The sequence below is a fragment of the Pecten maximus genome, chromosome 10, assembly GCF_902652985.1.
Source record: "Pecten maximus chromosome 10, xPecMax1.1, whole genome shotgun sequence".
Classification (NCBI taxonomy): Eukaryota; Metazoa; Mollusca; class Bivalvia; order Pectinida; family Pectinidae; genus Pecten; species Pecten maximus.
Window position 1 is genome coordinate 1,605,915 of NC_047024.1, and position 14,627 is coordinate 1,620,541.

The following is a 14,627-nucleotide window of genomic DNA, read 5'->3' on the forward strand; positions in this document are numbered from 1 at the left end:
GGACGGGCGAAGGTACTGGTGAGTGTCCGTGGGTTTACTGTATAAATCCGTGTGTATTTCTCCGTTGACGAGTGTGGAACAGGTTCCTTATGTTAAGGAATATTGAACATACCAGACCCTGGTATGATGAATAAAATAAACTTAGAACAATTATTCCGCAGTCCACTTTCGAATGTAGACCGATGTGCATGCTTCCTTAAAGTTCAATATAGAGATCGACGTGCATGCTTCCTTAAAGTTAGACGCGTGTTAAGCTCTTATAGGACCCAGAAGTCAAAAACTGGGTTGATGTGATGTGATTTGACCCGAACTCGTTGATAACACCGGTATCGTTCTCTTTGCTCGGGGTATTTGCTGGCGTTGACAGAGACCACAGGCTGCTGACAACATACAGAAACAATGGCAAGCTACAGTGAGGTAATATTGTGTTTCTAATTGACAACAGCCAGTTCTGAATTTGTGCCGACTTGTGTGTTTTGATCGTCTCCGCGTACTAACGGTAGATCTACTTTCATTTTTCTCGGTCAGCTTGTGATGAACAACGTAATTTGTGATGATGCCGCGGAGAGCAAAGTTCACTCTTTTGAACGCCTTTATGTCGGTGTTATAAGTAATGGTTCAGTTTATGTCGATATCACTCCTAATTTGTAAGTTGTAAATGTAATGACGTGTGTACGGGGTGCTGCGGGATGATTAATCAATAAAGGTTGTGCCCTCAAAAACTCGTCAATCAAAATATAGACACAAAATTCTGAAGATTATTTTTACTCCTAAATATAAATCTAGTGAGAAAACACGAAGAAGACGAATATCTAAAACGATAAGAAAAATGCCGGGGTCAGGAATACTAGCTTTGTACTTTATGTTAATTTTACACTCTATAGGCCTAGTATGTTCTTATATATATCAACCTTTGAGCTTGCTGAATCACTTGACTATGAAATTTATTCGTGTTTATGATGCATTTTATGTTGAAATATTTTGTTATCAGGAAGTAAATTTATTCAGGGATGTATATATGTACATATGTCCCTGATTTATCCAACATGTATATATTATATTCTCCGTTCTCATATGTTGGTATACAGCTAGAAACTTTTTATATATATATTGCAGTCAGCACAATAACGTCTGGCATTAAATCTGTGGAACAACAACCTCTTATGTTATATATTGGAGTAATATGTTTAGATGCATATATATGTCCATGCAGTAAGATATGCTACTTTGATGGTCCATATAGTTCTAACTACTGCTGTATAGGCCTATATATGACATGTGGTTTTGGCTGTGTCATGCATGGTTATTGATAGTTCCTATTAAAAAACACAAAAGTGACATAAACAAATAATAGAAGATATTCAGTATCCAGTGATTCCTGTCTGGGCCCTACAATATAGGTCGTCACACCAGAGACCCGGGTTTGATTCCTGTCGGTCCTACAATATAGGTCGTCACACCAGAGACCCGGGTTTGATTCCTGTCAGGGTCCTACAATATAGGTCGTCACACCAGAGACCCGAGTTTGATTCCTGTCAGGGTCCTACAATATAGGTCGTCACACCAGAGACCTGGGTTTGATTCCTGTCAGGGCCCTACAATATAGGTCGTCACACCAGAGACCCGGGTTTGATTCCTGTCAGGGCCCTACGTGTATACAATATAGGTCGTCACACCAGAGACCCGGGTTTGATTCCTGTCAGGGTCCTACAATATAGGTCGTCACACCAGAGACCCGGGTTTGATTCCTGTCAGGGCCCTACAATATAGGTCGTCACACCAGAGACCCGGGTTTGATGCCTGTCAGGGCCCTACGTGTATACAATAATTTTATAGGTCATCGCACCAGAGACTCGGGTTTGATTCTTGTTTTGTTTTAAATCATTCTTGATCCTTGTGACTTCAGAATCTCTTGTTGTCAAAGAAGATTGCATTTCCCTGGATGTGAGGGAATTGTTGTCTGGATCTGAGAGAATTGTTATCTGTATCTTAGGGAATTGGTGTCTGGATCTGAGGGAATTGTTGTCTAGATCTGAGGGAATTGTTGTCTAGATCTGAGGGAATTGTTATCTGTATCTTAGGGAATTGGTGTCTGGATGTGAGGGAATTGGTGTCTAGATCTGAGAGAATTGGTGTCTAGATCTGAGGGAATTGGTGTCTAGATCTGAGGGAATTGTTGTCTAGATCTGAGGGAATTGTTGTCTGGATGTGAGGGAATTGGTGTCTAGATCTGAGGGAATTGGTGTCTAGATCTGAGGGAATTGTTGTCTGGATGTGAGGGAATTGGTGTCTAGATCTGAGGGAATTGGTGTCTAGATCTGAGGGAATTGTTGTCTAGATCTGAGGGAATTGTTGTCTAGATCTGAGGGAATTGTTGTCTAGATCTGAGGGAATTATTGTCTAGATCTGAGGAAATTATTGTCTAAATCTGAGGGAATTGTTATGTTATGAAGTTTGTTTCTATTTGTAGATCATCTCGTCAATGCGCACAGTTTTTCGTGCTGGTAAAACCAAGACTTATCAATGGAGGAAGCAGCAGTTAAACTCCATTCTTCGATGTCTGGATGAAAACAGAGACCAGCTTTCAGAAGCTCTCAATAAAGATTTGAGAAAGGTATATTTATACCAGTAATTAAAGTTTATCATGTTTTATTATATGATTGGTATGTAACACTATCACTCATTGGTCCTAATGAGATCACATGACATCAATTATTTCCTTTGGTTATACCCCATGACATCACCGATGAGTCAATATAATGTTTTGTCAGGTCTTTGGAATCTTATATTGACTCCTGCTTAAAATAGAAATTATGTCATCCGTGCTGAGAGGTATTTTTGGCAGAGGTCAATATGATATTCCACAAACCTGGTGAAACATTATATTGACCTCCCAATGATGTGATGAGGTATTTCAAAGGATCTTTTTTAGTTTTTTTTTGTTTCTAAATTAATATAAATCATAATTATGATGAAGTAAACGCAGACTTAAGTTTTGGGCAATCCATGGTTTTACGAACCTACCCTGAACTAATTAAAGATTTACCAGGGACACTGTATATAACCAGGGACACTGTATATTACAAGGGACACTGTATATTACAAGGGACACTGTATATTACAAGGGACACTGTATATTACAAGGGACACTGTATATAACTAGGAACAGTGTATATAACCAGGGACACTGTATATAACCAGGGACACTGTATATAACCAGGGACACTGTATATAACCAGGGACAGTGTATATAATCAGGGACACTATATAACCAGGGACAGTGTATATAACCAGGGACACTGTATATAACCAGAGACAGTGTTTATAACCAGGGACACTGTATATAACTAGGAACAGTGTATATAACCAGGGACACTGTATATAACCAGGGACAGTGTATATAACTTGGGACAGTGTATATAACCAGGGACAGTGTATATGACTAGGGACACTGTATATAACTAAGGACAATGTATATAACCAGGGACAGTGTATATATCCAGGGACAGTGTATATAACAAGGGACAGTGTATATAACCAGGGACAGTGTATATAACCAGGGACAGTGTATATAACTAGGGACACTGTATATTACCAGGGACAGTGTATATAACCAGGGACACTGTAAATAACCAGGGACAGTGTATATAACCAGGGACACTGTATATAACCAGGGACACTGTATATAACCAGGGACACTGTTTATAACCAGGGACACTGCATATAACCAGGGACACTGTATATAACCAGGGACACTGTATATAACCAGGAACACTGTATATTACTAGGGACACTGTAAATAACTAGGGACACTGTATATAACCAGGGACACTGTTAATAACCAGGGACAGTGTATATAACCAGGGACACTGTATATAACCAGGGACACTGTATATAACTAGGGACACTGTATATAACCAGGGACAGTGTATATAACCAGGGACACTGTATATTACCAGGGGCACTGTATATAACCAGGGACACTGTATATAACCAGGGACACTGTATATAACCAGGGACAGTGTATATATCCAGGGACAGTGTATATAACAAGGGACAGTGTATATAACCAGGGACAGTGTATATAACCAGGGACAGTGTATATAACTAGGGACACTGTATATTACCAGGGACAGTGTATATAACCAGGGACACTGTAAATAACCAGGGACAGTGTATATAACCAGGGACACTGTATATAACCAGGGACACTGTATATAACCAGGGACACTGTATATAACCAGGGACACTGTTTATAACCAGGGACACTGCATATAACCAGGGACACTGTATATAACCAGGGACACTGTATATAACCAGGAACACTGTATATTACTAGGGACACTGTAAATAACTAGGGACACTGTATATAACCAGGGACACTGTTAATAACCAGGGACAGTGTATATAACCAGGGACACTGTATATAACCAGGGACACTGTATATAACTAGGGACACTGTATATAACCAGGGACAGTGTATATAACCAGGGACACTGTATATTACCAGGGGCACTGTATATAACCAGGGACACTGTATATAACCAGGGACACTGTATATAACCAGGGACACTGTATATTACCAGGGAGAATGTATATAACCAGGGACAGTGTATATAACCAGGGACACTGTATATTACCAGGGGCACTGTATATTACCAGGGACAGTGTATATTACCAGGGACAGTGTATATAACCAGGGATAATGTATATTACCATTGACACTGTATATTACCATGGACACTGTATATAATGAGGGACACTGTATATTACCAGGGACACTGTATATAACCAGGGACAGTGTATATTACCAAGGACAGTGTATATTTCCAGGGACAGTGTATATAACCAGGGACAGTGTATATTACCAAGGACAGTGTATATTTCCAGGGACAGTGTACATGTATATAACCAGGGATACTGTATATTACCATGGACACTGTATATTACCATGGACACTGTATATTACCATGGACACTGTATATTACCATGGACACTGTATATAATGAGTGACACTGTATATTACTAGATGTTACAATTCTGATGTTTCATCGTGAATTTCTATGTTTCAGTCCAAAATGGAATCCCTTGTTTTTGAGATTGATTACTGTAAAAATGATGCAGTTGAGGCCTTGAACAACTTAGAGGAATGGATGAAACCAGAAAAGGTAAAAACAACTTGATAGAAATATTTCTCTTCCACTATTCACTGATTTGTCCCCCATGTAAGCTGTCGACCCCTGATCCACTACATTCCCTTGACCAATCACTGATTTGTCCTCCATGTTAGCTGTCGACCCCTGATCAACCACATCCCTTGACCAATCACTGATTTGTCCCCCGTGTTAGCTGTCGACCCCTGATCAACTACATTCCCTTGACCAATCACTGATTTGTCCCCCGTGTTAGCTGTCGACCCCTGATCCAATACATTCCCTTGACCAATCACTGATTTGTCCCCCGTGTTAACTGTCGACTCCCTGATCCACTACATTCCCTTGACCAATCACTGATTTGTCCCCCGTGTTAGCTGTCGACCCCTGATCCACTACATTCCCTTGACCAATCACTGATTTGTCCCCCGTGTTAGCTGTCGACCCCTGATCCACTACATTCCCTTGACCAATCACTGTTTTGTCCCCCATGTAAGCTGTCGACCCCTGATCCACTACATTCCCTTGACCAATCACTGATTTGTCCCCCATGTTAGCTGTCGACCCTGATCCACTACATTCCCTTGACCAATCACTGTTTTGTCCCCCATGTAAGCTGTCGACCCCTGATCCACTTCATTCCCTTGACCAATCACTGTTTTGTCCCCCGTGTTAGCTGTCGACCCCTGATCCACTACATTCCCTTGACCAATCACTGATTTGTCCCCCGTGTTAGCTGTCGACCCCTGATCCACTACATTCCCTTGACCAATCACTGATTTGTCCCCCGTGTTAGCTGTCGACCCCTGATCCAATACATTCCCTTGACCAATCACTGATTTGTCCCCCGTGTTAGCTGTCGACCCCTGATCCACTACATTCCCTTGACCAATCAATTTGTCCCCCGTGTTAGCTGTCGACCCCTGATCCACTACATTCCCTTGACCAATCACTGATTTGTCCCCCGTGTTAGCTGTCGACCCCTGATCCACTACATTCCCTTGACCAATCACTGATTTGTCCTCCCTGTTAGCTGTCGACCCCTGATCCACTACATTCCCTTGACCAATCACTGATTTATCCCCCGTGTTAGCTGTCGACCCCTGATCCAATACATTCCCTTGACCAATCACTGATTTGTCCCCCGTGTTAGCTGTCGACGCCTGATCCACTACATTCCCTTGACCAATCACTGATTTGTCCCCCATGTTATCTGTTGATCCCCGATCCACTACATTCCCTTGACCAATCACTGATTTGTCCCCCGTGTTAGCTGTCGACCCCTGATCCACTACATTCCCTTGACCAATCACTGATTTGTCCTCCCTGTTAGCTGTCGACCCCTGATCCACTACATTCCCTTGACCAATCACTGATTTGTCCCCCATGTTAGCTTTCGACCCCTGATCAAATACATTCCCTTGACCAATCACTGATTTGTCCCCTGTGTTAGCTGTCGACCCCTGATCCACTACATTCCCTTGACCAATCACTAATTTGTCCTCCATGTTAGCGGTGCTGATTTTCTCTGTCAGCCCTATAGTATGACAGATTCCATTGACTGTCTGAAACACTTCAAAAACATTATATCTTAAAATGATTCAAGGTGGGAATTATCTGAGCCTGGTGTTTTATGTGTACTAAACATAACAGATAACTGAGTATTTGAAGAGATGTTTTACTTGGTTTCAGGTGAAGAAAGGTTTGATGAACATGATGGACAAAGCTTATATTAAACGTGAGCCATTCGGCGTGTCTTTGGTCATAGGAGCGTGGAACTACCCTGTACAGCTCACCATCCTTCCTCTCATAGGAGCCGTGGCTGCAGGTGAACTCTCTATTGTGTTAGATTTCTATTTAAACACTTCTAAAATTATCATTTAATACATATTAAAGAATTTAAAAAATAAAAACATTTATGAGGATGTTTGATACATTTTAGTATTGTCAACATTTTATTGCTTTTGCTGCCAGTGCAAGTTTGCTGTAATATTGTCACAGCTACATAGAATGTTGAAATAGGACCATGGTCATAATACCATTGTCTGATTAATGTGTTTATTCTAGTTTTATCAATGAATTTGTTCAGGTTAAATAATATTTACCTTATGTATATAATATAAAAGTATACAATTTATTTTCTTGATCTGTATAGGAAACTGTGTGATTATAAAACCGTCGGAGATTTCCCCAGCAACAGCCACCGTTCTGGAGCAGATTCTCCCCAAGTACCTAGACAATGTAAGTTATTATTTCATAAGTAGAACTTTGTGATGGATTTGTCCTGGCCATGGATCTGTCTCTGGTGCTGATTTTTATCCATTCTTTGATCACATGAGATGTATACCAATCTATAATAGATTCTGTCATTTTACTATCGATGATTGGTCTCTAAAATAAGTCATTTTTCTTGACACTTTTCATGTTTCCTGTTGACTGAAATTATTTAATGAGAAGTTTTGCTTAGAAAACTACCCAGAATAATATAAGCAACATGAAAATGATCACTTCATTGTATTAAAAGCACAATCGATACTTAAATACCTATTATCATTATCTAGGCTGGTTATGTGAGAACATTACTGCAGATTTTGAAGAGATTAGATTAAACAGAACAGTATCAAACTATTATAATATCAGGATGATAAACTTGTATCTGTTGTTAATAGGACTGTATCAAACTATTATAATATCAGGATGATAAACTTGTATCTGTTGTTATAAGGTATCAAACTATTATAATATCAGGATGGTATACCTGTATCTGTTGTTATACTGTATCAAACTATTATAATATCAGGATGGTATACCTGTATCTGTTGTTATACTGTATCAAACTATTATAATATCAGGATGATATACCTGTATCTGTTGTTATACTGTATCAAACTATTATAATATCAGGATGATATACCTGTATCTGTTGTTATACTGTATCAAACTATTATAATATCAGGATGATAAACCTGTATCTGTTGTTATACTGTATCAAACTATTATAATATCAGGATGATAAACTTGTATCTGTTGTTATACTGTATCAAACTATTATAATATCAGGATGGTATACCTGTATCAGTTGTTAATAGGACTGTATCAAACTATTATAATATCAGGATGATAAACATGTATCTGTTGTTATACTGTATCAAACTATTATAATATCAATGATAAACTTGTATCTGTTGTAATACTGTATCAAACTATTATAATATCAGGATGGTATACCTGTATCAGTTGTTAATAGGACTGTATCAAACTATTATAATATCAGGATGATAAACATGTATCTGTTGTTATACTGTATCAAACTATTATAATATCAATGATAAACTTGTATCTGTTGTAATACTGTATCAAACTATTATAATATCAGGATGGTATACCTGTATCAGTTGTTAATAGGACTGTATCAAACTATTATGATATCAGGATGATAAACTTGTATCTGTTGTTATACTGTATCAAACTATTATAATATCAGGATGGTATACCTGTATCTGTTGTTATACTGTATCAAACTATTATAATATTAATGATAAACTTGTATCTGTTGTTATACTGTATCAAACTATTATAATATCAGGATGGTATACCTGTATCTGTTGTTATACTGTATCAAACTATTATAATATCAGGATGATATACCTGTATCTGTTGTTATACTGTATCAAACTATTATAATATCAGGATGATAAACTTGTATCTGTTGTTATACTGTATCAAACTATTATAATATTAATGATAAACTTGTATCTGTTGTTATACTGTATCAAACTATTATAATATCAGGATGATAAACTTGTATCTGTTGTTATACTGTATCAAACTATTATAATATCAGGATGATAACTTGTATCTGTTGTTATACTGTATCAAACTATTATAATATCAATGATAAACTTGTATCTGTTGTTATACTGTATCAAACTATTATAATATCAGGATGATAAACTTGTATCTGTTGTTATACTGTATCAAACTATTATAATATCAGGATGATAAACTTGTATCTGTTGTTATACTGTATCAAACTATTATAATATCAGGATGGTATACCTGTATCTGTTGTTATACTGTATCAAACTATTATAATATCAGGATGATATACCTGTATCTGTTGTTATACTGTATCAAACTATTATAATATCAGGATGATATACCTGTATCTGTTGTTATACTGTATCAAACTATTATAATATCAGGATGATAAACTTGTATCTGTTGTTATACTGTATCAAACTATTATAATATCAGGATGATAAACTTGTATCTGTTGTTATACTGTATCAAACTATTATAATATCAGGATGGTATACCTGTATCAGTTGTTAATAGGACTGTATCAAACTATTATAATATCAGGATGATAAACATGTATCTGTTGTTATACTGTATCAAACTATTATAATATCAGATGATAAACTTGTATCTGTTGTAATACTGTATCAAACTATTATAATATCAGGATGGTATACCTGTATCAGTTGTTAATAGGACTGTATCAAACTATTATAATATCAGGATGATAAACATGTATCTGTTGTTATACTGTATCAAACTATTATAATATCAATGATAAACTTGTATCTGTTGTAATACTGTATCAAACTATTATAATATCAGGATGGTATACCTGTATCTGTTGTTAATAGGACTGTATCAAACTATTATGATATCAGGATGATAAACTTGTATCTGTTGTTATACTGTATCAAACTATTATAATATCAGGATGGTATACCTGTATCTGTTGTTATACTGTATCAAACTATTATAATATTAATGATAAACTTGTATCTGTTGTTATACTGTATCAAACTATTATAATATCAGGATGGTATACCTGTATCTGTTGTTATACTGTATCAAACTATTATAATATCAGGATGGTATACCTGTATCTGTTGTTATACTGTATCAAACTATTATAATATCAGGATGATAAACTTGTATCTGTTGTTATACTGTATCAAACTATTATAATATTAATGATAAACTTGTATCTGTTGTTATACTGTATCAAACTATTATAATATCAGGATGATAAACTTGTATCTGTTGTTATACTGTATCAAACTATTATAATATCAGGATGATAAACTTGTATCTGTTGTTATACTGTATCAAACTATTATAATATCAGGATGGTATACCTGTATCTGTTGTTATACTGTATCAAACTATTATAATATCAATGATAAACTTGTATCTGTTGTTATACTGTATCAAACTATTATAATATCAGGATGATAAACTTGTATCTGTTGTTATACTGTATCAAACTATTATAATATCAATGATAAACTTGTATCTGTTGTTATACTGTATCAAACTATTATAATATCAGGATGATAAACTTGTATCTGTTGTTATACTGTATCAAACTATTATAATAACAGGATGGTGTACCTGTATCTGTTGTTATACTGTATCAAACTATTATAATATCAGGATGGTAAACTTGTATCTGTTGTTAATAGGACTGTATCAAACTATTATAATATCAGGATGATAAACTTGTATCTGTTGTTATACTGTATCAAACTATTATACTAACAGGATGGTGTACCTGTATTTGTTGTTAATAGGACTGTATCAAACTATTATAATATCAGGATGGTATACCTGTATCTATTGTTATACTGTATCAAACTATTATAATAACAGGATGGTGTACCTGTATTTGTTGTTAATAGGACTGTATCAAGGTTATCAATGGAGGTGTGCCAGAGACGACAGCCCTCCTGGCCGAGAGATTTGACTTTATCTTCTACACAGGAAGTACACCAGTCGGTAAAATTGTCATGCAAGCAGCCAGTAAATATCTGACTCCAGTTTGTCTGGAACTCGGAGGCAAGAGGTAAATATAATTGTTTAACTGTTCTCAACAACATGGCTTGTATGGTTATATTTGACTGATTTGTAGGATAGTCATTAATAAAGAAAGGCGTAATGTAAACCAACTTATTTTTGGTGCAACTTAATTTCATTTTCATGCACAAAACTTTTTCATGCCAATGTAATTTTGCGATTTACAGACATAAAAGGCCCATTGTCCATGGTATTTTAACTATTTTACAACTGTTAATTTTCCCAAAAAATTAATAGCACGCAAAAGAAATCAGTTGGTTTACAGAAACTGCTGTTGAAATGGTTAAGATGTTTAAATACAATGGACGAGACAAATACAATACCTGGTCATCAAAGGACGAGACAAATACAGTACCTGGTCAAAGGACGAGACAAATACAATACCTGGTTATCAAAGGACGAGACAAATACAATACCTGGTCATCAAAGGACGAGACAAATACAGTACCTGGTCATCAAAGGACGAGACAAATACAGTACCTGGTCATCAAAGGACGAGACAAATACAGTACCTGGTCAAAGGACGAGACAAATACAATACCTGGTCATCAAAGGACGAGACAAATACAGTACCTGGTCAAAGGACGAGACAAATACAATACCTGGTTATCAAAGGACGAGACAAATACAGTACCTGGTCATCAAAGGACGAGACAAATACAATACCTGGTCATCAAAGGACGAGACAAATACAAAACCTGGTTATCAAAGGATGATACAAATACAGTACCTGGTTATCAAAGGACGACACAAATACAGTACCTTGTCATCATTCTCTAACAATAGATTTGAGGTGACTTTTTCTTCTTTATCTCCTTTTTTTGTAGTTGTTGCTTAATTTGTTTATTGTTGATGTTTTTTGATCTATCACATTGTATAAATACCTTTGTGTTGACAGTCCAGTGTACGTCGACCGTAACTGTGACCTGAGTGCTGTGGCCAACAGAATCCTGTGGGGTAAAACCTGTAACTCCGGCCAGATCTGTATCGCCCCAGATTACGTCATGTGTCAGAAGGAGGTCCAGGTAAGTGGTCTAAAGAGATCTGTATCGCCCCAGATTACGTCATGTGTCAGAAGGAGGTCCAGGTAAGTGGTCTAAAGAGATCTGTATCGCCCCAGATTACGTCATGTGTCAGAAGGAGGTCCAGGTAAGTGGTCTAAAGAGATCTCCATCGCCCCAGATTACGTCATGTGTCAGAAGGAGGTCCAGGTAAGTGGTCTAAAGAGATCTGTATCGCCCCAGATTACGTCATGTGTCAGAAGGAGGTCCAGGTAAGTGGTCTAAAGAGATCTGTATCGCCCCAGATTACGTCATGTGTCAGAAGGAGGTCCAGGTAAGTGGTCTAAAGAGATCTCCATCGCCCCAGATTACGTCATGTGTCAGAAGGAGGTCCAGGTAAGTGGTCTAAAGAGATCTGTATCGCCCCAGATTACGTCATGTGTCAGAAGGAGGTCCAGGTAAGTGGTCTAAAGAGATCTCCATCGCCCCAGATTACGTCATGTGTCAGAAGGAGGTCCAGGTAAGTGGTCTAAAGAGATCTGTATCGCCCCAGATTACGTCATGTGTCAGAAGGAGGTCCAGGTAAGTGGTCTAAAGAGATCTGTATCGCCCCAGATTACGTCATGTGTCAGAAGGAGGTCCAGGTAAGTGGTCTAAAGAGATCTGCATCGCCCCAGATTACGTCATGTGTCAGAAGGAGGTCCAGGTAAGTGGTCTAAAGAGATCTGTATCGCCCCAGATTACGTCATGTGTCAGAAGGAGGTCCAGGTAAGTGGTCTAAAGAGATCTGTATCGCCCCAGATTACGTCATGTGTCAGAAGGAGGTCCAGGTAAGTGGTCTAAAGAGATCTGTATCGCCCCAGATTACGTCATGTGTCAGAAGGAGGTCCAGGTAAGTGGTCTAAAGAGATCTGTATCGCCCCAGATTACGTCATGTGTCAGAAGGAGGTCCAGGTAAGTGGTCTAAAGAGATCTGTATCGCCCCAGATTACGTCATGTGTCAGAAGGAGGTCCAGGTAAGTGGTCTAAAGAGATCTTCATCGCCCCAGATTACGTCATGTGTCAGAAGGAGGTCCAGGTAAGTGGTCTAAAGAGATCTGTATCGCCCCAGATTACGTCATGTGTCAGAAGGAGGTCCAGGTAAGTGGTCTAAAGAGATCTGTATCGCCCCAGATTACGTCATGTGTCAGAAGGAGGTCAAGGTAAGTGGTCTAAAGAGATCTGTATCGCCCCAGATTACGTCATGTGTCAGAAGGAGGTCCAGGTAAGTGGTCTAAAGAGATCTGCCATCGCCCCAGATTACGTCATGTGTCAGAAGGAGGTCCAGGTAAGTGGTCTAAAGAGATCTGTATCGCCCCAGATTACGTCATGTGTCAGAAGGAGGTCCAGGTAAGTGGTCTAAAGAGATCTGTATCGCCCCAGATTACGTCATGTGTCAGAAGGAGGTCCAGGTAAGTGGTCTAAAGAGATCTGTATCGCCCCAGATTACGTCATGTGTCAGAAGGAGGTCCAGGTAAGTGGTCTAAAGAGATCTGTATCGCCCCAGATTACGTCATGTGTCAGAAGGAGGTCCAGGTAAGTGGTCTAAAGAGATCTCCATCGCCCCAGATTACGTCATGTGTCAGAAGGAGGTCCAGGTAAGTGGTCTAAAGAGATCTCCATCGCCCCAGATTACGTCATGTGTCAGAAGGAGGTCCAGGTAAGTGGTCTAAAGAGATCTGTATCGCCCCAGATTACGTCATGTGTCAGAAGGAGGTCCAGGTAAGTGGTCTAAAGAGATCTGTATCGCCCCAGATTACGTCATGTGTCAGAAGGAGGTCCAGGTAAGTGGTCTAAAGAGATCTGCATCGCCCCAGATTACGTCATGTGTCAGAAGGAGGTCCAGGTAAGTGGTCTAAAGAGATCTGTATCGCCCCAGATTACGTCATGTGACAGAAGGAGGTCCAGGTAAGTGGTCTAAAGAGATCTCCATCGCCCCAGATTACGTCATGTGTCAGAAGGAGGTCCAGGTAAGTGGTCTAAAGAGATCTGTATCGCCCCAGATTACGTCATGTGTCAGAAGGAGGTCCAGGTAAGTGGTCTAAAGAGATCTGCCATCGCCCCAGATTACGTCATGTGTCAGAAGGAGGTCCAGGTAAGTGGTCTAAAGAGATCTGTATCGCCCCAGATTACGTCATGTGTCAGAAGGAGGTCCAGGTAAGTGGTCTAAAGAGATCTGTATCGCCCCAGATTACGTCATGTGACAGAAGGAGGTCCAGGTAAGTGGTCTAAAGAGATCTGTATCGCCCCAGATTACGTCATGTGTCAGAAGGAGGTCCAGGTAAGTGGTCTAAAGAGATCTGTATCGCCCCAGATTACGTCATGTGTCAGAAGGAGGTCCAGGTAAGTGGTCTAAAGAGATCTGTATCGCCCCAGATTACGTCATGTGTCAGAAGGAGGTCCAGGTAAGTGGTCTAAAGAGATCTGTATCGCCCCAGATTACGTCATGTGTCAGAAGGAGGTCCAGGTAAGTGGTCTAAAGAGATCTGTATCGCCCCAGATTACGTCATGTGTCAGAAGGAGGTCCAGGTAAGTGGTCTAAAGAGATCTGTATCGCCCC

The 14,627-nt window shown here is 38.8% G+C and overlaps 1 protein-coding gene across 3 annotated transcripts in view; it reads left to right on the plus strand.

The window, feature by feature from the left end:
* The first annotated feature begins 261 nt into the window (after positions 1-261).
* LOC117335473 (aldehyde dehydrogenase, dimeric NADP-preferring-like) overlaps positions 262-14,627 on the plus strand; it is a 29,237-nt gene continuing 14,871 nt past the window's right edge. For all 3 annotated transcript variants that reach the window (XM_033895488.1, XM_033895487.1, XM_033895489.1), the window contains exons 1-7: positions 262-417; positions 2,471-2,614; positions 5,073-5,168; positions 6,846-6,981; positions 7,309-7,394; positions 10,853-11,016; positions 11,926-12,052. In XM_033895488.1, the coding sequence (XP_033751379.1) occupies positions 400-417; positions 2,471-2,614; positions 5,073-5,168; positions 6,846-6,981; positions 7,309-7,394; positions 10,853-11,016; positions 11,926-12,052 (771 nt within the window). In that variant the 5' untranslated portion in view covers positions 262-399. The remainder of the gene's footprint in view (positions 418-2,470; positions 2,615-5,072; positions 5,169-6,845; positions 6,982-7,308; positions 7,395-10,852; positions 11,017-11,925; positions 12,053-14,627) is intronic.